This window comes from Bubalus kerabau, chromosome 9 (assembly GCF_029407905.1).
Source record: "Bubalus kerabau isolate K-KA32 ecotype Philippines breed swamp buffalo chromosome 9, PCC_UOA_SB_1v2, whole genome shotgun sequence".
NCBI lineage: Eukaryota > Metazoa > Chordata > Mammalia > Artiodactyla > Bovidae > Bubalus > Bubalus kerabau.
In genome coordinates, this window is record NC_073632.1 from 70,251,097 (window position 1) to 70,275,828 (window position 24,732).

At 38.5% G+C, this 24,732-nt stretch overlaps 1 protein-coding gene across 5 annotated transcripts in view; it reads left to right on the forward strand.

The window, feature by feature from the left end:
* RARS2 (arginyl-tRNA synthetase 2, mitochondrial) overlaps nucleotides 1–24,732 on the forward strand; it is a 73,994-nt gene that overhangs the window by 11,269 nt on the left and 37,993 nt on the right. For 3 of the 5 annotated variants that reach the window (XM_055535531.1, XM_055535536.1, XM_055535535.1), the window contains exons 2-5: nucleotides 7,608–7,681; nucleotides 13,560–13,662; nucleotides 15,100–15,183; nucleotides 21,791–21,888. In XM_055535531.1, the coding sequence (XP_055391506.1) occupies nucleotides 7,608–7,681; nucleotides 13,560–13,662; nucleotides 15,100–15,183; nucleotides 21,791–21,888 (359 nt within the window). Of the gene's footprint in view, nucleotides 1–31; nucleotides 256–6,628; nucleotides 6,684–7,607; nucleotides 7,682–13,559; nucleotides 13,663–15,099; nucleotides 15,184–21,790; nucleotides 21,889–24,732 lie in introns of those variants that run through there. The other 2 variants (XM_055535534.1, XM_055535533.1) reach the window with 2 other exon arrangements.

Genomic DNA, 24,732 nt, shown 5'->3' on the forward strand with positions numbered 1-24,732 from the left:
TGATGGCAGTTCCGCCTATAAATGGTAGCTCCTTCTTCCCCCAAGTAGCAAAAATGGCTGCTGTGTCTTGTCTGCTCTACAGGGTGGGATGTTTTCCAGGTCCTAGGCTTCAGACGGGAGAAGGCAACGGCACCCCAGTCCAGTACTCTTGCCTGGAGAATCCCAGGGACGGGGGAGCCTGGTGGGCTGCTGTCTATGGGGTTGCACAGAGTCGGACATGACTGAAGCGACTTAGCAGCAGCAGGCTTCAGACACGTAAGATTTTTCTATCTGATAAATCATTAGTGTCTGTCACTGTCTCCTGGTCCCTTTCTTTGGTCTCCAGGCTGGGCATCAACAAGGCTTTCGGGCCTGCAGGGTGCGGTGCAACAACCCTACATGAAGTTAGGTAACTAGAAAACTGTGTATCTGAACCATACTGCTTAATTTTCAACAGGAATTCCTTAACAGCAGATACTTTTATAAAGTTGTGCATAAAGGAAAAAACCTTTCTCATTTTTGCAAAAGTAATACCTGCTTATTGTAAAGAATTACAATAAAAAAGGTACCAAGAATATTTTTAAAAATCTCCCCCATAAGTAGTTATCACTAGTGTTGACCTTTATATTAGATACATTTCTTTGCAGGTATACAGGTGGAAAAAAGGATAGATAGGCTTTTTATAAAAATTGGGCTGTATTGTAACCAGTTTTTTTTTTTTTTAAGCTTTACAATGAATAATGTCCGACTGCTAAAAGTATACTATCATGATTCCTCATATATTCGTAACCTAAATGTAGTTTTAAGTAAAAAGTGTTAAACACAGTTTAGCCTGAATTTAACAGTAGCAACAAAAGTACATTTCAAAGAATTATTGATATATTTTTCTAAATGAACCCTCATTTTCTAATGAGCAGTTAAGAGATCATGAACAACATCACAATTTGGAGCGTTATTTTTTTTTTAATCTTAATGTTTCAGAGACTCATCTCTACAGAGAACTGGTGATTACCAAAGGGGAGGGCTGGGGGAATCAGACAAAAGCGGTAAACGGAATTAAGATGTACAAGCTTCCAGCTATAAAATAATTAAGTCACCAGACACAATGTATGCATAAAGGAATATAGTCAGTAATATTGTAGCAACTTTGTATGGTGATAGATGGTAGCTGCACTTATTTTGGCTGTCATTTCATGCATCACTGTGTTGTACACCTGAAACTAATATAACATTGAATGTTAATTTCTTAAAATCGTGATGTTTCAGATTTAGGCAGTATACATGACACTCTTAAGGCTGGTGTAACTTTCCTCTACCTTTTCAGTAACTTTGTCAAAGTTAGTAACACTTATTAATGATATCTGCATACTTCTATTCTATTTTTAATTAAATACAATGCTTACCTGGTATATGACCAATCTTCCTGATACATGGCTTAATTGGCTGCCTTTCTTTGAGTAGATTTTTCAAGAAGGGCATTATTTTTTTAACTTTTTTTAAAAAGAAATTATGACTTTTCAGATAAAAAAAATCCTAGGCATATCAAAAGGAGGATTAATCAGTGGAAAATTAGCATGTTTAAAAAAACTATGAAAAGAGTAGATTTAGGAATAATATTAAAAATCTTCATTTTAGAAATAAAGCAATAACACCAGATTGTTTAGTTCTGATTTTGATTTTCCGAAGTCTGATACCACAGATGCAAACACCATACAATAATCTAATGTTATTTTGAATTTTTCTGATTTTCATATATTGGCAACTAATTCAATTTACAAACCAACTGAGCAGATGAAACAAGTGTATCATTTTGTAGCTTCTCCAGTAGATGAAACTCGCCCTATATAAATTCTGAATTATTTGCTTTAACCAGAATGTGATCTTTGTGAATAGTTAGCATGGTGACAAAGTAAAATACATTTATTTCATCTGTGGAGTCTTCTTGATTGGGTGCTTTATTTTTGAAATTTTGTGACTTGACTAGGATGGGTCATTTTCTGTATTGCGTTTTTCTGATGTAGTCATTTATTTTGATCTGTAGATTCCATTTGTTTGTCTCTTTTTTTCCTTTTAAGACAGTCTTTAATCATGGAGAATACTATTAATACCCATGTACCCATCACCCAACCTGAGAAATAAACTATTACAAATACTATTAAAATCCCCTGGGGATCCATCCTTGGTTGCAAACTCTCTTCACATATGAGGTTTTGTGTTTATCATATCTGTGCATGTGACTTACTACCTACGAAAGTACTCCTATATAGTATTCTTTTGCAAGTTATTAAATTTTATATAGGCAGTAATCAAACTTAGTTATCCTTCTGCATGTTGGGGTGTTTTTTTGTTGTTGTTTCTTTGCTTCAAATATTAAAAGATTTCTCCATAATGGTGCACAGAGATCAAGTTCTTTCATTTTACTGGTGAGTGGTGTGCCATGGCAGTAATACACCACAATTTAGATTTAGTTCTTTATTTCAGGGATGCTGTCCCTTTTATTGACAGTTATGCCCTGTTACCTAGGTCACACCTGATTCTAGCTGCTACTGATGTGAACAGTTTAACATGTGCTTCCATGTACTTACCATCGACAGCACTTCATCCTGTCAAAAAGCCTGCTACCAACACAGACTCAGCTTGGGTGGAGTGGTGTTAACACTCTCAAGGACCTCCCACTCAATCACTGAGGGATGGAGGCTCCTGCTCCCTACTTTTGGATAGACACTTTCAGTATACATTGTATACAAAAGTAAAATAGAAATTAAGCTGCTCTTGCCTGCATCAGTGACCTTGATAGCACTATCTTATATTTACTTCTTCTCTTCTCTCACTCTCCCCCACATATCACTTCTGCCCTCAGGAGTCACTTCCCAGATAAACTGCCTGCACGCAGTCCTTTTCCCAGGCCCCGTTTCTGGGGGAGCCACGATATATATCTATGAGTACTTTCTATTTTTCTTAGGTTTTGTTCATTCATTTCTATGACTGCTGGTAAATGAGACTAAGGTAGGAGCCCTGCTAAATAAGGCTGCTCCATTCTGTTTGAGAATCTTTTGCATCTCTTCTTGGCACACTAGAGCGTGGGTTTGTACTTTGTCTCTCTAGACTTACTGCAGCTGGAGAGCCAGTGTACCTCTCCTTCCTGTTCACTTGCTTCTTTGCTGCTGGTGTCTTTTTTAATTTTGAATTGAAGGATGATTGCTTTACAGTATTGATTTGATTTCTGCCATACATCAACATGAATTAGCCATAGGTGACAAATGTCCCCTCCCTCTTTAACCTCCCTCCCACCTCCTACTCTTTCCCACCCCTCTAAGTTGTTACAGAGTCCTAGTTTGAGTTCCCTAAGTCCTACAGCAAATTTCCATTGGCTATCTATTATTTTAGGGACACAAGTTACCCTAAGGTTGAGTTATCTTGTACCCAGTTTTAATTATCTTTGTCTGATTGCTTTATGTTTTTTTTAAATGTATATTCTCTGATTATCTTAGCCCTTTTATGTTCTATTTTCAGTTCTGACTACACTCTTCCTTTGTATTTAATTATTAGTTCTATAATGTTTGATCATCAGACTCCCTTTTTATTTCACTCTGTTTCAGTTGTTTAGTTCTTGTTATTATATTCAGACATCTTGAAGCCCTTGTAAAGAATGTCTTTGTATTAAATTGTATTTTTCTTCTAGAGTTCTTTGATCTCTTGTATGCCACATTCCTTTCATTCTTTTTTTTTTCTTTCAGTCCCTGCCCCTGCTCTCTCCTTATCGAGCTCTCTTTCAGTTTGTCTTTTTCATGCCAGTTCTTTTTCATCTTACTAGTGCTTGACAGCTCTGCCCAGACTTCATATTTGCTTCCTCATTGTGTGGGCAACTTCCTTACTCTCCATATCAGCATTATTCTTGGCTCAGCTCACTTTTGTGGTTACAAAATATACACTCTGCAGCTTTCTACTCCTCTTCTGTCTCTCCAGGAGGTCGTGGTGACCTGTACACATTACTCCTGAACTCTGACTTGGCATATTTTTGCTGCTAGTTCTGACATTTTTCCGTCTTCCTATAAAAATTTCTCCTATGACTCTTGCCCATGCAACACAATATCAGGATTTACTCCCTGTGATTGGGGCGTATATTGTGTTTTCATTGTGGAAGCCCTCAGATTCTAGCCCTAGAATCTCCACTTCTGCTGGAAAGTGCCCTAAATCACTTCTCTGTTTTACCCGTTCTTGCCTGCAGTTCTGTAGCTAGCATCTATCAGTCATAGATGGGCCGGGGGAGGGGGGGGGCGCGGAATTCAATGTTTTCTCTCCAGATTTGGTGTATTAATGAGATTGTTAATTCAGTTTAGGAGCCTTGCCAAACAGGGCTGCTCCATTTCTTCTCAGAATCTGCTGTATCTTTCCTTGGATTCCATTCTTAAAGTTTATAACTTTGAGCTGTGCCTATCACATATATTTGTTGATGGAGAACCAACCAACCTCTAACCTTCCCTCCTTCTCCTTTTCTTTCTTCCTTCCTTTTCATTTTAATTTGTTAATGGGTAGGAAATGGGAGATGATTAAAGAAGACTTCTTTCTATTACTTAATCCCCAAGTCTGTCTTTTGGGTTTTAATTGTGGGAAAATACACATAGCGGACAAATACACATAGTTGGATGGCATCACTGACTCCATGGACATGAGTTTGAGCAAACTCCGGGAGATAGTGACAGACAGGAAAGCACAGTGTGCTGCAGTTCAGTGGGGTCGCAGAGTCGGACACGACTGAGCAACTGAACAACAACACATAACCAAATTTACCATGTTTTTTTTATAGTGTTATTGAAGTACAGTTGATTTACAGTGTTTAATTTCTGCTATACATCAAAGTAATTCAGTTACACATACATATATATACATTCTCTTATTTTCCATGATGGTTTATCATAGGATACTATGTCAATAGTTCTCTATGCTGTACAGTAAGATGTTATTTATCCATTCCATATATAATAGCTTCCATCTACTAACTCCAGCCTCCCACTCCACCTCTCCTTCACAAGTCTGTTCTGTTTGTCCATGAGTCTCTTTCTTCTTGTAGATAAGTTCATTTGTGTCATATTTTTAGATTCCACATATTTGTTGTTCGTTCGCTCAGTTGTGTCCGACTATGCAACCCCATGGACTGCAGCGTGCCAGGTTTCCCTGTCCTTCACCATCTCCTGGAGATTCCACATATAAGTGATATCATATGTTATTTGTCTTTCTCTTTGGCTTACTTAACTTATTATGATACATTCTGGTTGCATCCATGTTGCTGCAGATGGCTTTATGCTTTTTATGGCTGAGTAGTATTCCATTGTGTGAGTTTCAGTTTTATTCAGGGACCTTGCTGCTGCTACTGCTAAGTCACTTCAGTCGTATCCGACTTGGTGTGACCCCATAAACGGCAGCCCACCAGGCTTCCCCATCCATGGGATTCTCCAGGCAAGAACACTGGAGTGGGTTACTCAGGGACCCTATTGATGACTGGGAGACCGCCACTTCGAAGCTCTGAGTGAATTGCTCTAAAGAGGTAGCAAGAGAAGCCAGTTGAATCGTGGCTGTTGGCTAGGGAATGCGTACAGTCAAGCTTACATCTCAGAGATTACAGCTAATCACAAGGAACAAATGTCTCAGTTAATTATTTCAGTGCTGCTTCAGATATGGGAAGGTTCAAGAATCAGGGTTATTAAAATTCTTGCTGAGATGTACATAGACCTTTCTAAGGGGCCTGATTTTCCAAAGCACAGAGTGCCTCATTTTTTTTGTCGGGTGTATTATTGGTCAGCAACTACAGTGGCTAATGAGTTAATTTGTTTATAACTGCATGGTGAGTGACAGTCTTTTATTTTTCAGCAGCGTTTAGATATATTTAAAATAGGCAAAAATATAATAGAAGAATAGACAGAAGATCTTATTGCTATGGGTAAGTTTGAAAGACATGGCCAAAATAAAACCCTTTAAAGGAAGAAGGAAATAATACTTATTACATGCTTGTTGTGTGACACAATTTTGTTAGTCTTCACAAGAGCCCTAGTTTATTATTAATAGATTTGTTATCCCCGCTTTTCAGATAGGAAAACTTAAGCTCATTGATGTAAAATGACTTTCTCAAGGACTCATAGATAGTAAAAGTGGACCCTTTATTATTGATGTAGCTGTGCTGGCAGGAACATTTTGCAATATAAACATGAACTATTACAGTCTTTATTTGGTAAATGCTTTGGAACTATTTATCCACTTCTGGGCAAGTGTCTTAAGGAAAAAAAGCCTTTTTTGTAAAGTATACAGTAATTCAATTCCTAAAGGCTAGAATTTAAAAAGACGGCACTCTGAGATTTAAACTTAAAGAATCAGCATATGCTAGATCAAAGCATAACTACAGAGAATCCTAAACATAAATGATAGCTCCAGGTCTGCAAGTTTTAACCTTTTTTTAGGTTTATGAAATTTACCAATTTCTTTTGATATTAGGAGGATAGATATTATTACTCATAATGGGGGTAGTGGCTTTAGTTTTATTCCTCTCCTTCTGAACACTTAGAAACACCTCTGAAGAGGATTAAGATTGCTTCTTAATCTCTTCCAACATTCTTTTTTTATTCACCCCATTGCTCCCTTTCCCTTCTCTCACCAGCTATGACTTGACCATTGCAGAGGCTGCATAAAGATTGAGGAATTAGGGGAGAAAGGTGAAGACAGTTTTAAATTCATATGACTGTACTGCTGTTTCACTGTTTTGTTTTCATGCATTTCTCTTTGAAAGGATATAGATATGACATAGAGATTAAATGTAGGTTCTGCTTATAAGATAGCTTGTGTTCACATCTCTGCTTTTCTGCTTAAGCAAATTACATAAATTCTCTGAACTTCAGTTTCATCACTCATGAAGTCTACAATAGTGATCCATGGGATTATTTGGGAGAAAAACTAGGCGTGTAAGAAATCTCTATCATGTGAGAATCATTCAATATGTAGGAATGTCTCCTCCGACAAACTTGGAGTTTCTGATGAGGGCAATAGTTCATAACTGTGACTGTGTTATAGTCAGTCAGTGAGCTTTTCAAAAATGCAAGGGAGTAAACTTGGTAGAGCCTGGGGGTCAGGTTCCCCCCCCCCCATTATTTATTTGTTTGCTTGTTTAAGTAGCGTGAGATTTTTGTCCTTTAGTCACGGCTGTATTCATAACTCCTAAAACAGTGTCTAGCACAAAAAGACTCTATGAATGAATAAAAAGCAAATTATCTTTGGTCCTCAGTGCTTTATCCCTACTCTTTGAAGAAAAGTTTTTTAAATTTACAAATATGAAATTCATCCTTTTTAGTAAACAGTTCTATTTGCCAATATATGGTCAAACCCTCTTCTCGTCCTCAACTCCTGGCAACCACTGATCTAATCTTCAATCTTAGAGTTTTGGGCTTTCCAGAATGTCTAATAAGTTGAATTGTGCATTATACAGTCTTTTGAGTTCTGGCACTTGTCACAAAACAAAGTACATTTGAAGCTCATTTGTGTTGTGGTTCAGCCTTTTTTTTAATTGTTGAGTAGCATTCTGTTAATCTGGAACAAATATATTAACAATCTTGCTCTGTTTTATTCTTTTGTTTGATTTCTAGCTTTCCAGAGTGTTGGATCTTCCACCAGAAAACTTGATCAAGTCAATATCTGCAGTTCCGATTTCCAGAAAAGAGTTGAGTATAATATATTTGTAATGATCTAGAATGTGATTGATTTTGTCAGTTAACCAAAAAATGCAGTTACTCTCCAGTTTACAAAAGAAATTATCCTTAATACATGATTTAATGTGTTATTCCCATGGCTTTAAATAATAAAATTCTATACTTTAATACTCTGACATGGCAGATTATATTAATATTCTCATGTTGTTTTGATGTCTAGTGTAATAACTATATGGCAGTTTTTGAGAAATTTGGAATAAGGTTTGAGTTAATTCTGTAACAGCAAATAAAAGAACTATGATTCTAGTTAGAAAATCAGAGTTTTTGAAGAGATCTTAGAGATTAAACACCTATAATGCCTGAATACTATTTTGCCATGTTGACTGCTGGATTTTTAGTGGTTTTGTTTGGTTTCAGTTTTTTTGCTTGTTTCCATTTGAGGACCCCCCAGTGATAGAGAAGGCAATGGCATCCCACTCCAGTACTCTTGCCTGAAAATCCCATGGACAGAGGAGCCTGATAGGCTACAGTCCATGGGGTCGCGAAGAGTTGGATACGACTGAGTGACTTTGCTTTCACTTTTCACTTTCATGCATTGGAGAAGGAAATGGCAACCCACTCCAGTGTTCTTGCCTGGAGAATCCCAGGGACGGGGGAGCCTGGTGGGCTGCTGTCTATGGGGTCACACAGAGTCGGACACGACTGAAGTGACTTAGCAGCAGCAGCAGCAGTGATAGAGAACTACTGGTTAGGGCTACATATAATCTATATAGTTGCTACTTGAATTCAGAGAGAGCTGTTTTGTGAGTTTGGTCATTCTCATTGATACTTGTTTACCAGTTGACTGCTCCTGCTAAGTGGCTTCAGTCCTGTCCAACTCTGTGCAACCCCATAGACAGCAGCCCACCAGGCTCCCAGTTGACTAGAAAATTTCAATACTTGAATAAAATACTCTCTCAGTTAATTAATAATGACAAGAAATTAGCTACATAGTAGGCGTAATGCTTTAAGCTTAAATTATCATTATACTGTTACGATATAATACCATTATTACTATTCTATCATGTCCTTAAATATTTTGTCCCCTTAACTTTGTTAGGATTTGAAGACAAAGGAGAATGAATGTTTTTTCCCAGAATAGGACAAATGGATAAGTGGAAAAGAAAGAGAAAGGCTACATGTGGTCTTATAAAAGAGCGTTTTTAAAATAGCCTGTTACAACTTCATCTGTATTGAGTTCTAAGAATAGAGGAGACCACTGACCAAAAGATGGGCTTTGTATGTAAACTGATTCAGTGTTGCAAACAGTTACCTACTTTATGAATCTGTAAAGGGCATTTTGCATGATAATGGAAATGCCTCAGTTTTTATTTTATGTTTCAAAGACCTTTAGTAAGCTGAACTGTCTTGACCCATCTTTTGTTTCTTGTTTTTTTTTTTTTTAAATGAGGTAACATTATATATATTTCACATGGACAATATTCTGTATACAATATAGCATGCTCTGTCACTACCAAAAATTTAGTGTTCCATCTGTCATTATATGCTGATCCCCTTTACCCATTTACTTCTCCCCACCACCCCTTCCCCTCTAGTAACTAGAACTCTGTATCTGCATGTTTGATTTGATTTGTTCACTTTGTAACAGGCTATTTTTTGTTCTTTATACTCCACATGTGAGCAGAATCATACGGTATTTTTCTTTCTTGGTCGGACTTACTTCCTTGAGCGTAATATCCTCAAGGTCCATCCACATTGTCCCAAATGGCAAGATCTCGTCTTTTTCTATGACTGAGGAGCATTCCATTGTTCGTGTGTGTGTGTGTACATCTTCTATATCAATTCATTTATGGGCACTAGCTTGTTTTATACCTTGGCTATTATAAATAATGCTGCAATAAATATATGGGTGCTTGCTGCTGCTAAGTCGCTTCAGTCGTGTCCGACTCTGTGAGACCCCATAGACGGCAGCCCACCAGGCCCTGCCGTCCCTGGGATTCTCCAGGCAAGAACACTGGAGTGGGTTGCCATTTCCTCCTCCAATGCATGAAAGTGAAAAGTGAAAGTGAAGTCGCTCAGTCGTGTCCGACTCTTAGCGACCCCATGGACTTCAGCCTACCAGGCTCCTCCATCCATGTGATTTTCCAGGCAAGAGTACCGGAGTGGGGTGCCATTGCCTTCTCCATATGGGTGCTTATATCTTTTCAAATTAGTGTTTTCATATTCTTTGGATAAATACCCAGAAGTTGCTGGATCATATGGTAGCTCTAGTCTTTTTGAGGAATCTCCGTAGTGGCTGCACCAATCTACATTCCCACCAACAGTGTATGAGTGTTCCTTTTTCTCCACATTCTTGTCAGCACTTGTTATTTCTCACTTTTTTGACAGTACCTATTCTGATGTGAGGTGATACCTCATTTTTATTTACATTTTCCTAGTAATTAGTGATGCTGGGCATCTTTTCACTTGCCTGTTGTCTTGGCCCCTCTTTTGAATAAGATTTTCTATACCTGCTTTGAGTTCCTTTGGGCAGTTCCACTTTAGCAGTCTGAAAAACTAAGATTTTGTTTCATAGAAAATAGAGAAATTGAGGTCCTCCTTATTATTTAATCTACCAGTTGAAAATTCTGCATATTGAATTTGTTTAAAGGAATTGCTACTGCTTTGTCTTCATAACCCCAGTTATCCTTTAGAGTACTGAAACAAAGCCTAACTGTTCTGTATTTCTAATTTGATTCTAAAGTGCTATAACATGCCAGGAAAATTAAGACATATTATTTTTGTTGATGTGGTTTATTTAATGTGATATGAATCTATTTGTTCAGGTAGTCTAAATCTCTGAATTATATAGTTGACCCTTGAACAGCGTGGGTTTGAATTGCATGGGTGCAGCTATATGTGGATTTTTTTTTCAGCTAGCATGAACTGTGGTACTTCATGATCCATGGTTGGTTGAAGTCAATTGACTACAGAGCCCCAGAGGGTCCAAGGGCTAGTGTTGGCCTATTGGTGGCAGAGCCAGGTCCTGGAGTCTGTAGCTGCAAGGCCCCTCTAGTGGTCCCAGTCTGTCAGCCCACTGGTAGGTGGTACTGGGTCTAATGTAAGCCTAAGGGTCCAGGAGTAGTGCCAGCAATGGGGGGATGGGGAGCCAGGGTGGGGGTTGGTCCTGGGCCCTCTGGTGGGCAGGACCAAGTCCCAGGGAAGCTTGGGACTCGGGAGGTCTTGAGATACCTGACCTTCAGCTGGGTGGGGCTGTGTACAAGTACAAGAGATGTACTTGGCCTGATGTGTCCCATTATTGATGCCGACAAGCTGATCAGCAGGGCTGGGTCCTGAGGTGGCTGGCTGTGTGGCCAGGGGACCCCAGGGCCTGGTACAGGCCAGCAGATGGGTAGGGCTGGGTTATAAGACAACTGGCTACAGGGCCCCAGGGATCCTGAGACTAGTGCTGCCTCTCTGTTAGGGAGCTAAGTCCTAGGGTGGCTAGCTTCAGGGCCCACAGTCCCAGAGCCAGTGTTAGCCTGCTCATGAACAGGGCCACGGCCTTGAGTAGTCCTGGGGCTGGTGATGGCCTCCTGGAGGGCAGGGTCAAAGTGACCCAAGGCTGGTGATCGCCCACTGGTGAGTGTGGCCATGTCCTGACCCAGCTGGCTGAGGTGCCCGGGATATCCTGGAGGTGGTGTCAGCCTTATGTTGAGTAAGGCTGTGTCCTAGTGGGCTGGCCCACTGGTAGGCTGAGCCATATCTTTTGCTGCAGGGCCCAGGAATCCCAGGGCAGATGCCCACCCCAGTGAGGAAGGAGGGTCCCTAGGACCACTTGTGGCAGCCTGGGGATCCCTTGGCTATTGTCAGCCCATTGTTGGGTGGGGCCATGTACCTGGCCTGGAATACCCCCGAACTGATGAGACTGGCTGGTACCTGAAGCTGGAACCCAGCACTAATAAGCTCGAAGGAGAATTTCAAGATGGTATTTACTAGCACCAGTATCCTCATGAATGAGCTCCCTAAATTGACTGCTGTCAGTGTCTCTGTCCCAAGTTGTGCTGCTATACTTAGTCACTCAGTTGTGTCCAACTCTTTTGTGACCCCATGGACTGTAGCCCACCACGCTCCTCTGTCCGTGGAATTCTCCCAGCATGAATTCTGGAGTGGGTAGCCATTTCCTTCTCCAGGGGATCTTCCCAACCTAGAGATCGTACTTGGATCTCCTGGATTGCAGGCGGATTCTTCACTGTCTGAGCCGCCAGGTTTTTTCTCCTAGTCATCCAGTGACTTCAGTGGATAGTTGCTCTGTTAAATAGTGCAGTTTTCATGTGCATGCAGAAGGAGGTTAGCTCAGGGTCTTTTTATTCTGCCACCTTGGTCACTGCTCAAGGCTCAGGAAAATTCTTAGTGGTTATTATTGACTAGATTCCTTAATGTGATCAGAAGTTACACAATTTTTTAGACATATGCCTGGATTTCAAGAATGATAAGGAAGTTATTTGTGCTCCTGTGTTTTGTGTTGAAGTGAAGTGAAAGTCGCTCAGTCATGTCCAACTCTTTGTGACCTCATGGACTACACAGTCCATGGAATTCTCCAGGCCAGAATACTGGAGTGGGTAGCCATTCCCTTCTCCAGGGGATCTTCCCAACCCAGGGATTGAACCCAGGTCTCCCACATTGCAAGCGGATTCTTGACCAGCTGAGCCACCAGGGAAGTCCAAGAGCAGGTGAGGGGGCTAGAAATGGGCTAGACAGACAGTGGTTCAGCCCACCTATTCTGCCCAGAGAGTCTCATTCTCTACTTCATTATTAAACATTCAGTGTTGGTAATTATGTGGATGTTTGTATATTATTTTTATACCTTGAACAATTTCAAACTATAGAAAATTTATAGAGAATAATGTACACTCATGCTCACTTTCTAACATGTTAGGTCTTAATTTTTTCCAAATTTTGTTTTCTACAAATCAAACATTGGTTACTGTTGAAGCCACCTGTATACCATCCTTCCTTAGAGATAACTGCTCTTTGAAGCAAATGATTGTTTTCACTAATCCCTTGCCTAGTTTCTTTTTTGGTTTCTTTGTTTTTGCATTGTTTCATCATCAACCCAATGAAAAGAAGGGCAGTGTCTGTCTCTTTAAAGAACTACTGAGGGTTAAGAATAATACAATGGCACCCCACTCCAGTACTCTTGCCTGGAAAATCCCATAGATGGAGAAGCCTGGTAGGCTGCAGTCCATGGGGTCGCTAAGAGTCGGACATGACTGAGCGACTTCACTTTCACTTTTCACTTTCATGCATTGGAGAAGGAAATGGCAACCCACTCCAGTGTTCTTGCCTGGAGAATCCCAGGGATGGGGGAGCCTGGTGGGCTGCTGTCTATGGGGTCTCACAGAGTCGGACACGACTGAAGCGACTTAGCAGCAGCAGCAGCAGCAGCAGCATGTTAAAAATCAGATTTCACCAGTTTTTAAAAATTTTGCTTTGGTCGTCTGAAGGTCAATGAAGAGGCTTGAAAGAAGGAAGTATTTGAAATAGTGGAGGAAGATTTGTAGAAGTCAAGAGACTTGAGCTTTTTTCTGACTGTTTATTAGTTGCAGTAGACTTTTAGGGGAGACAATGAACTTGCCAGACGACATTTTTCACATTTGTCAAATAAGGTGGTTGCTGTGTGTCTCTTACAGAGATACCATAAGGCTACAGCTGGGTAATGGAAGAGGAAGAATTTTATAAGATCAAGTACTCAATCAGTACATAGTGATGATACTTCTAATTGCTTTGTTTCTTCTGATAAGATTATGTCAGTGTAGAGAACCCAAAGTGATTAGTCTTTTTTTGTTGTTTTCCCTCTGGTAACATTTTTAAGGTAACAGTCTTTTCCTATTTCACGTCTGTCTTTAGAGAGGTAGCTGACTTCCAGCTTTCTGTGGATTCTCTATTGGAAAACAACAATGACCATTCAAGACCAGATATTCAAATTCAAGCCATGAGACTGGCAGAGAAGGTACTTCAGCACTATTATCTCTTTTGACATTATAATAAGCATGTTAAATAAAAAAATATTCTGCAGGCTATGTCAGCCATAATAATGGATTTAATAGTATTTTTGTTCAAGACACCTTGGAAAGTATAATTTAAATTTATTTTAGCTGCGTACTATAATGTTAGGATGGTTTTTGAAATTAGTTATGAAACACTCCTGTTGAGCTGACAGTATTCAGTTTTTTGATTACTTATAGGAAGACTGAGTGTTAATTAAATTTACAGATTGAAGCTGGATGGACTTCTGAATTCAGGAAAACAAGTTTAATAAATTAGAACAGTGGGCTGCAGTTTTAAAAAATGAGTTTCTGAGAAGATGAACATTAAAATATGCGAAGAAATAATTAGATGTAAATAGAACCATGATTTCAGAGAAGAAGTGGTTAGATAATTTAATAATCCTCTTTCATTTCTAATTTCTCTGATGGGCTCAGTATCTAAGAGAGGAGTTGAAAGGATTGTGGAGAATGACCACATCTAAACTGTTAGTGTTTAATACCTTCAGAAAGAAAGAGGAAGGTTTGGGACAAAGTTGTTTTGTTTGTGTTTTAAATAGGATTACTACATGTGACACTGAGGAAGGCATGGGCACTCTGAAGAGTCCAAACAATGAAAGTCAGTTTCACAGAAAAAAATGTATAAAGAATGAGTATAATAAAGAGGCTCTGGTAGCTAAGTAAATGTTTATTTGACCACAGAAATCACCCCAGGTTTTTTTTTCTTTTTTTGCCACACTGCACGCAGGACCTTAGTTCCCCAACTAGGGGTTGAACCCATAGTCTCTCAACCCAGATTTTTATCAGGAAGCATACCAGGAATAAAATTCTCCTAACTACAATATTTATTTCCTCCTCCTGTGAGTTCTCAAAAATGAAAGCTGGTGGCTCCTCAGTAACAGCAGGTATCTCTTTAAGTCTCCCGGCTGCTTTGAACATCTGGTTGGTTAAAAATGTAATATGTGTTCATTAAAGACCAAATATTTAAAGTTTTTACATATTTTATGGGGGTGTAAGTTGTTTTAGCAGAGGCCCTAACAGGGTATCATGTTCTAACACTCTTATGAAAGGTGGGTATAATAAAGAGTTCATTGCATGTTACAGTACGTGAGGTGGGGGTCAAGTGATGGCTCCCTTTTTTCCACATTAGAGAATTTGAAGTGAGAGAATGGGAAAGAGGAAGAGAGAGTCTCTGAGTAGAGTAGCATTCCAGCCGGGAAAGAAGAAAACATATGAACACAAATATAATTACAGAGCTGGAGAGACCAGCTAAGCCCAAGTCCAGACACATGACTATGAGAAAGGACCCATCTGCTGTCCTTGGAAGCCAGTCCCACAGGATTAGAACTGCAAAACTCATTAGGCCTATTTTATAACATACCTGTTTTACTTTATATTTTCAGCTAAAATGTGACACAGTGGTGAGTGAAATCAGCACTGGTCAAGGGACTGTAAATTTCAAAATCAACAGAGAACTGTTAACAAAGGTAAGAATGGATACGGGTTACGGTGCAGCTGTTGCACCTTCTCTCGCATCTTCTCTCGTGTTCTCCGCTTCAGCTACAGTGTTTTCCCTCCGGTTCTTAAACTTATCCTGCCTCCTCTTGCCTCAGAACTTTTACACATTCTGATCCCACTGCATGGAAATCACCCCAAGTTCAGTCTGCTTATCCTGCACATCTTGGTTTTTCCCTAGCAGTGCCTTTCTGACCCCTTCATTCATACACTCTCTTAACACTGTATATGCCTCCTTGGCAAAACTTAACTGTAGTTGCTATTTTACATTTTTCTTATTTGATGAATGCCTTTTGCCCTTTAAACTCTAATTTCCATTAGGGCTTATAGCATCTGTTTTTCTCACATACACAGTTCCTAGCACAGCACCAGGCATGCAGTAAGTGCGAGATAACTATTATTAAATGAATCATTGGAATCCGTATTGAATACAGGAAAGCAGTACATTGAAAGTACATTGTACAAAGTACAAAGTAGTACATTGAATACTTTGGAAGCAGTAGCTGGTTGCCACTCTTTAGTAGCCTATAATCTATTGGAAGCATAAGATGTATACGAGAAAATCCATAAGACTCTTTTTCTTTTAATAAAACAATATGAATTTTCTTAAAGTGATTGGTACAGTAAGCATAAGAAAGATCAGAGATGGCGAAATAGGATGACCTGAAGGAGTTGGGGAAACCTCATAGAGGAATTGGGTCTCCATTGAGGGAGTGTGGAGGACAGGTAATCCTAGATAAGCAGTGGTGTGAGACCCTTTGAGTTTTATCTCAGTCGAACTTTAAAATTTATCATAATGCATTGTTTGGTCTATTATTAAAAAAAAAAACACAACATGATTGTTGGGTAGGTCAGACTTTGTATATACTGTGGTCTTTAGTTGCAAATAAAGATAAAACCAAAACTTCTAATACAGTTTCTTACCAAGGTTATATAGTTTACAGATATTTACCCATCAGTCCTATAATTCTTCTGAAAAAGTGTTTCATGCTTGTCTTTAGATGTTTGAACTTTTTTCATCTTTTTTTCCACTGTTATTTCAAGATTGAACTTGTTAAACCAAAATCTGTCACAGGGACAAGAAGGAAATTTGTTTTGAGCTTGTCAAAAAGTGTCTTTATCTTGTTGGGCTCTTGATAACATTTCATGTCAACTTGGCAAACCAGTGAATCTAATGTCCCATTTTTAAATAAATGACTCTTTCTTCCCAGTTGCTTTTTCAGTGTTTGTAGAAGGAGAAAGGCAGCTTACCAGTGTGCCTTCCAAATTTTACGCCCCTTGATAGACGCCAATATTTTACATTTTTTGTTTTCCCTGAGATGGGAAAATGTGCTGTGGTAGATGTTTGCCTTTATAGCCAGCTTAGCTGAAGAAGATGTGGTTTATATTTCTAGGCAAGGCATATATTTTGTTAATAATTTAAAATTTCAATGGTTGTGAGTTTTCATGCTTTATTACAATTAATTGAGGTTTTTCTGTGGTATAAGGATGCCCACTAGCTCACTTATTAAAAATATTCGCAAATTCTTCTCAGTTGACAGTGTGGGGGGAAAAGTGAGAGCTTTGGGGTTCAGCTGCTCTTCCTCATGTGGAAACCCTCCCTTCATTGTAACAACTTTGAGGCTCTGGATAATGTGATTTTCATTAAAGGGCAAGCAGATTGCTTACAGAAGCCCTGCTCAGTGTCACAGTAAAGATACATCCTAGAGCAGTACTCATAGTTTGGGAAAGGAATATTAAGCATTTCACCTGTGTTATAAGTTACGATTTAATAGTAATTCTTATCTGCTCAAAGCCTAATTTCTTCTACACTTGGCTCCATTATTTTTGGGCCTTAAACAATATTCACTTGTAAGTCTCAAGTTTCCAGATCACATTGAAAAGAAAATTCAACCCTCTCAGGACCATTATAAAACTTTTTTTTCCACTTTGAAGTTATCAAGATTAACATGTAGCCAATGATCTATGTCCAAAACTTAATCATCAAGCAGAGAATTATGAGTTTGTCATTGCTTACACATGTACAAATTTAGCCTTGCATAAAATGTATCTGTTCATGCATTGCAGTTGAGTTATTAATACTGGCAGAATCGGGATGATTAAATGTTAGCTTAGGTTTGGATCACTAATAGCAGTTTATACTGTCCTCATATAAATCATCCTCAAAGGTAGGAGGCTAAAATATGAAATTAAAAGTAGTGCAAACTGCCAAATCTCTGGGGCTAGATAATACATTTTTCAGTGCTAGAAGAACTTATCACTATGAAGAACAATCACTTTGGTACCAAACTTGTTCCTTGGGCTTCCCTGATAGCTCAATTGGTAAAGAATCTGCCTGCAATGCAGGAGACCCCGGTTCAATTCCTCCGTTGGGAAGATCTGCTAGAGAAGCGATAGGCTACCTACTCCAGTATTCTTGGGCTTCCCTTGTGGCTCATCTGGTAAAAGAATCCGCCTGCAGTGCGGGACACCTGGGTTTGATCCCTGGGTTGGGAAGATCTCCTGGAGAAGGGGAAGGCTACCCACTCCAGTATTCTGGCCTGGAGAATTCCATGGACTGTATAGCCCATAGGGTCACAGAGAGTCAGACACAACTGAGCAACTTTCACTTTCACTTTTCACAGATGACTTTCAGAAGGAACTATAGCTTCAATTAATAGTTAATTCGGTTTACAGGGAGGAAAAACAGAAAACGAGTGTAACCACATAGGGAAAAAGCAAACAAAATCCTATTTGGGTTTTTTTTTTTTTTTGGGTGTGCCTTAGAAATACACAATGAATAACCTTTTTTATTTCACATACATGCAGTTTTATTTGCCAAATTCAACTGTGCATGCTCTTCCAAAACTTAAGGAAAAGAAAAAAAAAAAAAAAGACTGATTTCAGTGGCTCTAACTTTGCTCATTATTTCACTAATTGAGTTTATGTCAGTAGGCAGTGGTTACATTCAAGTCATGTGTAGTGTCAGTTGAACACATGGAAAGAATGAATGATTAAGCACGTTTCAGCTACTGACTAAGGAACTGATCTGTTAATCAAGCAGTGGTAGCTTCATTAGAAGTTCTGTTGAAAGTTGTAGAGAAATACCAACCAATAAAGAATTCAATAAAATGGCAAAATTCATCCACAGAAAATGGAATGGTGGTAGGTAAACAGAAAGTACCAGCCAATTGGAATAGTCATTAATTGGCTAAAGCATTCCAAAAAGAAACTTTTGAAAGATTTAATTTCTGATAAGTTCTTTATGTACCTCCATTTACATTACCAAGTATATCTTACCTTTAAACATAAATATTGGTGAATAGATGGCCCCTAACTTATTTCTCATTTGTAATATCTGGTAACTTTACTAGCTCTCTGACATTCTTCTTTGTGCCCACTAATTCAATAAACTCCTTGCTTATTATTTGCCAGGCACTATATTACTGAAATATAGAGACAAATGGCATGTGTCCTGGCCTCAAGGAAAGAAAAGCATAAAAAAATCACAAGGTAATGTGTAATGGCTAGACACTGGGATGAATCATATAATGAAGGCATGTATAAGATGCAACCCCAGTGGAAAGAAAGAAGCACATAAATCTTTTCTTTTTTTCCTTTACTCCCTCAAAGTAAATCTGTCTTGAGGAGGCAAAAGACAACCTTGAATTAGGATGAAAATAAAGAATATACTTGGGAGATACGAGGGGAGGCATTCCAGGAAGAGGGGACAGTTGGGCCAGGGTACAAATAAGAATATGGCATTGTTTGGAAGTCGGAAGGTGATTGAGTATGATTTGTACATTGGATGGCGTGGGGAAGGATGTGAAATTACACAGTGGGAAGGGCCTTACATGCTCTGCATAATAGTTTCAGATTTTTCCTCTGTTGTCATTTCCATGGTGAGTTATGTGTACCAAAGGTGGCCCCTGTTATGATTTTTTGGTATTATGCTAATGAAATTTATTTCATTTTAATCATTATATATTATCTGTTATTATAAAACACTTCTAACTTGTGATTTTTATCAGTATTACAGTGTGCTTTTCAACAAATCAATTTCCTCAAAATTAAAAAAGTAAAAATGATATGCATGTAAAAATCAAACTAGAAACTGGTAAAATCACTTAAGTGGTAAGAAGTCATTGAAACCTTTAAACAGAAAGTAAATCATGTCTGACTCTTTTGTGACCCCATGGCCCTTAGCCCACCAGGCTCCTCTGTCCATGGGATTCCCAGGCAAGAATACTGGAGTAGATTGCCATTTCCTTCTCCAGGGGCTCTTTCCAACCCAAAGATCGAACCTGTGTCTCCCATATTGGCAGTCGGATTCTCTATCACTGAGCCACTAGGAAAGCCCATAGACCTAATTGAATATGTATATTATGTAAGATAGGTGTTACTTTTAAACTGTTTTAGTTTTTGTAGCAGTGTAGCTGATAGATAATGAGGGTCTAAACCAGAGGAGAAAATTAGAGTGATATGTAGGAGACAGCACATGCAGAGCTTGGTGATTAACAGATGATTGATTCTGGAAGTTGAGGGGAAAAAGGCAGATCTTAGGGACTCCCAGGTCTCTGACTTGGTTAGCTGGAGGGTTCAGAGTGAAGTTTGTGGAAATGAAAAATGTAAAAGGAAGAGGAGTATGTTCTGTTTGAAGTGCCTGAGGGAGATACTTGATCCTGAGTTGTGTAGGTCAGTCTATAGCACAAGATTCTGGTAGGTAAGTGGTGAAGTCTTAGGACTTTACACCTAGAAGAAGTGTAAATAAGGAGCGAGAAGTGAGAAAAGAGTGCAGCGAGGGAATCGGGGTAGGCATTGAAAGAGGGATCTGCAAAGGAAAGCAAAAGTCAGTAGAATGATGTCACTGCAACCAAGGAAGGAAGGGTAGTTTCAAGGAGGAGGGAGTCGTCATCCACCAAAATGATGCTTAAAAGTGGTTGCCCCTGGGGAAGGCAGAAAGGGACGAAGATTAGAGCAGACTTTAGCCCTATCTTAATTTGTTTAATTTTTTTAATTTTACAAAAAATGAATTGATTAATAAACACAACTTAAGTATTCAGCTGGGTTAACATTTAAAATACTGATTTTGAGAGCACCTTCAGTGAAGTGGTAAAGAAACTAGTTAGCAGGTGGTTCAATTGTCAGTGAGTGCTTTGGAAGTGAAGCACATAAGATAGTCTTAAAGTTTTTTTTTTGTTAGTTTGTTTATGCCAGAGAAATCAATTATTCAAGAGTCATTTGTTAAAAGAGAATTCTAACTAACTGCTACTACCTTTTTTGGTGTCTGCCATCTCTTACATAAAAAGGGATAGAAGGTGAAAAGGATGAATAAGCCTTAACCTCTGAATGATTCAAGTATGAATTACCTATAACATTTACTGCCCTACTTGCAGTCTTCTTGTGACCCATGTTCTTGGAGTAACAAACATTGAATGAGTCCCTCGTGTACAATAGACAATACTGTATTTAATGTCTATATAATCTTCTCTATATGGCTTAATGCACAGTGTCAGGGAAGGATTTTCTCTATATCTGAACCTAGTTCTTGCATCAGTTAAATGGGAAATGTTGCCCATTTTAAGATTGTAAGGCTTAAAGATAACGTAGAAGCTTCTAGACTTGAACCTGGCACTCTATAGAGGCTTCTTAAAAGTGTTGCTTTTAAGAAGCCTCTGCCTTTTCTGCCTTTTCGATTTAGTGACTGTCTTAAGAGCTCTAACGATAGAATTCTTCATGTCAGAAATTACATTTTTAGGACGTAAAATCCTGTTTGTGGAACAAAATCAATATAAGAGTAAATAAAAATCTATCAGTCATTTCAAAATCCTACAATAAAAAATAAATAATGAATAAATGCATCATCACCCTTAGCAAAAAATACAGTATGAATTTTGTAACCTATATAGTAATTCTGTGGTTAATAACTAAAAGTTAACTGGAATATGTTTTGACAGTTTCTGTGGTATTGCCTCATTCCTTATATAGCCAAGAGGCACTTGAATTAGATTTTTTTTTATTTGTTTTCTACCATTACTGAGATCATCAGTATCACAGAAGTAGCAGCACCATGCCGAGTTAACACTTAGGCTGTGGAGTGAGCAAAGTTTTTGCAATGTGACCTTGGGAAAGTTACTTAACCAGTCTGAGCTTCTGTCTCCTCACTTGTAAAAATAATACTCATTTCAGGGTAGTTGTGAGGAGTAATATATGTAATACATATAAAATGTTTAGTACAGTGCCTGGCTTGAAATCGGCATTCAATAAATATTAGATGCTGCTTCTAGTATTATTGTTGCTATTTGCTATGGACTTCTGGCAGTTACCTCTCTAAACTTCAGTTTCTTCATCTGTAAAATATCTCCATCATTGGCTGCTGTAAGGATGAATAGACATGAGCCCCGTAGATGTTAACTTGTGTCATGACTGCTCTGATTAGCATTAGCGATCAAAGAAGGCAGTGCTGCTAACAATGCTGTAAAATTCTCAGCTCCATAAATTAGAATGAGAAAATTAGCAAGAATTAGTTCCCAGTAACAAAGTAATTAAGAAAATTGCAATTTTTCTGTATCATTAAATCCCATACCTTTTACTTTACAGACAGTACTGCAACAGGTGATTGAAGACGGCTCAAAATATGGATTAAAAAGTGAACTTTTTTCTGGCCTCCCCCAGAAGAGGATCGTGGTTGAATTCAGGTGAGTACCTACCAGTCATATGCATTGGTTGATCAACTGACTGGGCAGGTGGGTATTTTACTGTTATCATCTGGGTCTCACAAAATTACACATGGAAAAATGAAAAATCGGTGAGAGTATGTAATTAAAGTCACAGTGAGTTGATCATTAAACCATGAATAAAACTTTTTGAACTTTTAATCAAAAAAGTACCTAATGGTTATTATGGGTTTTTTCCTTTATTAATTATGTATTAATAGATTTTTTGATTTGTTTTTTTAGAAGAACTAGTTCATTTTAGTAGACTCTTAAGGTACATATGATGGTTACTATCATATTAAGAATTGCAAAGTAATATAATTACCAGAAAACAAGCTTTGTTGTGTTTGTGATGTATGTGTATGTATTTTTAGCTTTATTGAGGTATAATTGACCAAATTATAAGGTAAAGTGTACAGCATGATTTGATACACACACACACACACACACACACACACACACACACACACACACACACACACACACAATGTGGGAGGATTTCCCCAGTTGAGTTAGTTGATAGCTCTGTCACCTTACATATTTACTTCTTTGTGTGAGAACATTTGTTCTACTTGTTTAACAAATTTCAATTATACAAGATAGTGTTATCTACTGTACTCACCACATTATACATTAGATCCTCAGTACTTATTGTCTTATAGCTGAAAGTCTGAACCTTTTACCAACCTCTTCCTGTTTCTCCTAGCCTCCAGCCTCTGACAACTACTTCTCTATTCTGTTTCTAAGAGTTTGACTTTTTAGTCTTTAGATCTGACATTTAAATGATAGCACACAGTATTTGTCTTTGTCTGTCTGGCTCATTTTTCTTAGCATAATACCCTACAGTTTCATCCATGTTGTTGCAAATGACAGAATTTCCTTCATTTTTGAAGCTGAATAATATTCCATTATATATACATACCACATTTTCCTTATCCATTCATCTACTGATGGACACCTAGGCTGTTTCCATACCTTGGCAATTGTGATAATGCTGCAGTGCACATGGGAGAACAGACATCTCTTCAAGATAATGATTTTGTTTCCTTTGGATATATGCCCAGAAGTGGGATTGCTGGTGGCTCAAACAGTAAAGAATCCACCGGCAATGCGGGAGACCTGGGTTCAGTCCCTCAGTTGGGAAGATCCCCTTGAGAAGGGCATGGCAACCCACTCTGGTATTCATGCCTGGAGAATCCCCATGGACAGAGGAGCCTGGTAGGCTACAGTCCATAGGGTTGCAAAGAGTTGGACACAATTGAGTGACTGAGCACACACATATTCAAATTATCCCAGATCAGGCTCCTTTATTCTCTTTGCATGTTCCCTTAAGTCCTGGTATACTTTCTTTTTGGCATAAGATGTTCCAGTCTTACTCAGACCTGGAATTGTCCATTTCCCCCAAGAAGTCCTAGTTCCCTTTTTGTGAGGGAAGGTATTTAGAAGCCAAGTTCTGGCTATAAGAGTGCTTATTACTACTGGAACTCAATTTTTACTGATGTTACCAATTCAGATCTAACATCCCAGGGTCCATTACATGAAATGCATATTATTTAAAATTACCAGAAAAATAGCTTGATGTTTTAATATGGCTCTAAATAGTCTTCATGATAACTTTCTTACATGCCATGCCATCAATGAAACTATCTAATCTTTGAATTGTTCTTAGGTAACCAAAAAAAAAAAGAAAAAGATTATTTTGGGAGTATGGCTAGCAGGTGACCATTATTGGAGAAATTGTATTTGCCTTTTTCAAAGCTAAGGAAAAGTGTCGATGAGCTGTTTTCTCACTTAGCTAGAACTTGCTAGAGCCTTTTTCTTAGTATATGTTTTTGTGGAAGATTTTTTTAAGTGGACGTGGTAAATACTATTTCTGTTTTAACTCATAATTTATGGTGATAACTTAAACTTAGTTATGATTAGCACCTGGATAATCAGAGGTGAATGGGATTTATTTGTACTGTCTTCTGTCATTCAATCCTGTTCTTAGAAAAAGCAGACCCTCTAAGACTTGGTAAACTCACCTGTTTATGACAAGGATTGATTGTTGAGTAAGCTAACCTTCTTATGGAGCAGATATAAATTATGAATAAATCTTATGCTACCACTGTGCTTCAATCAGGATATTTAAAGTTTAAATGTTGTTGCATCAAAAGAACAGAGACTTCTGCAGTCATCCTTACACCAGAGAGGAACTACTCTAAGGCCATCCTCCAAAGAAAGTTGCTTGTCATTTCCATTATCTCTTGTTTAACAAGCCACTACAAAACTTGATACAGGGAATGGCAAACTTTAGCTCATGGGCAAAATCCAGCCTGCTATATTTTTGTAAATTTGGAGTACAGTCTTAGATATTCATTTACATATTTTCAGAGTGGCTACTTTGATACTCTAGTGGCAATTGAGTACAATAGACAAATAATTGAGACAGAGACCAGATGACCTAAAATATTTACTGTCTGGCTCTTTAAGAAAAAGTTTGCCACACTACTGATTAGTGTTTTAAAACAACAACCAGTTGTTTTATGTTTCATGTATAGACCAGGAAATTGGGAAGAGCATAGCCTAATGGTTTTTTTGCTTACCTGTGGTCACTTAAGCAACTCTGGTCATCTAGACATTATACTAGGGCTAGAAATCCAGGTAACTCATTTACTTTTCTGGTGTCTCACCTGTGGGTTGGCCAGGCATCTCTCTGTATTCTCTCTCCAGCAGAGTAGCCAGACCTTTTTACAAAGGTGCTCAGGACTCCAAAATAGTAAAATATCTGGTCTTGTAACAGGCATATCATCACTTATGTCACTGCTGGTCAAAGCAAGTCACAAG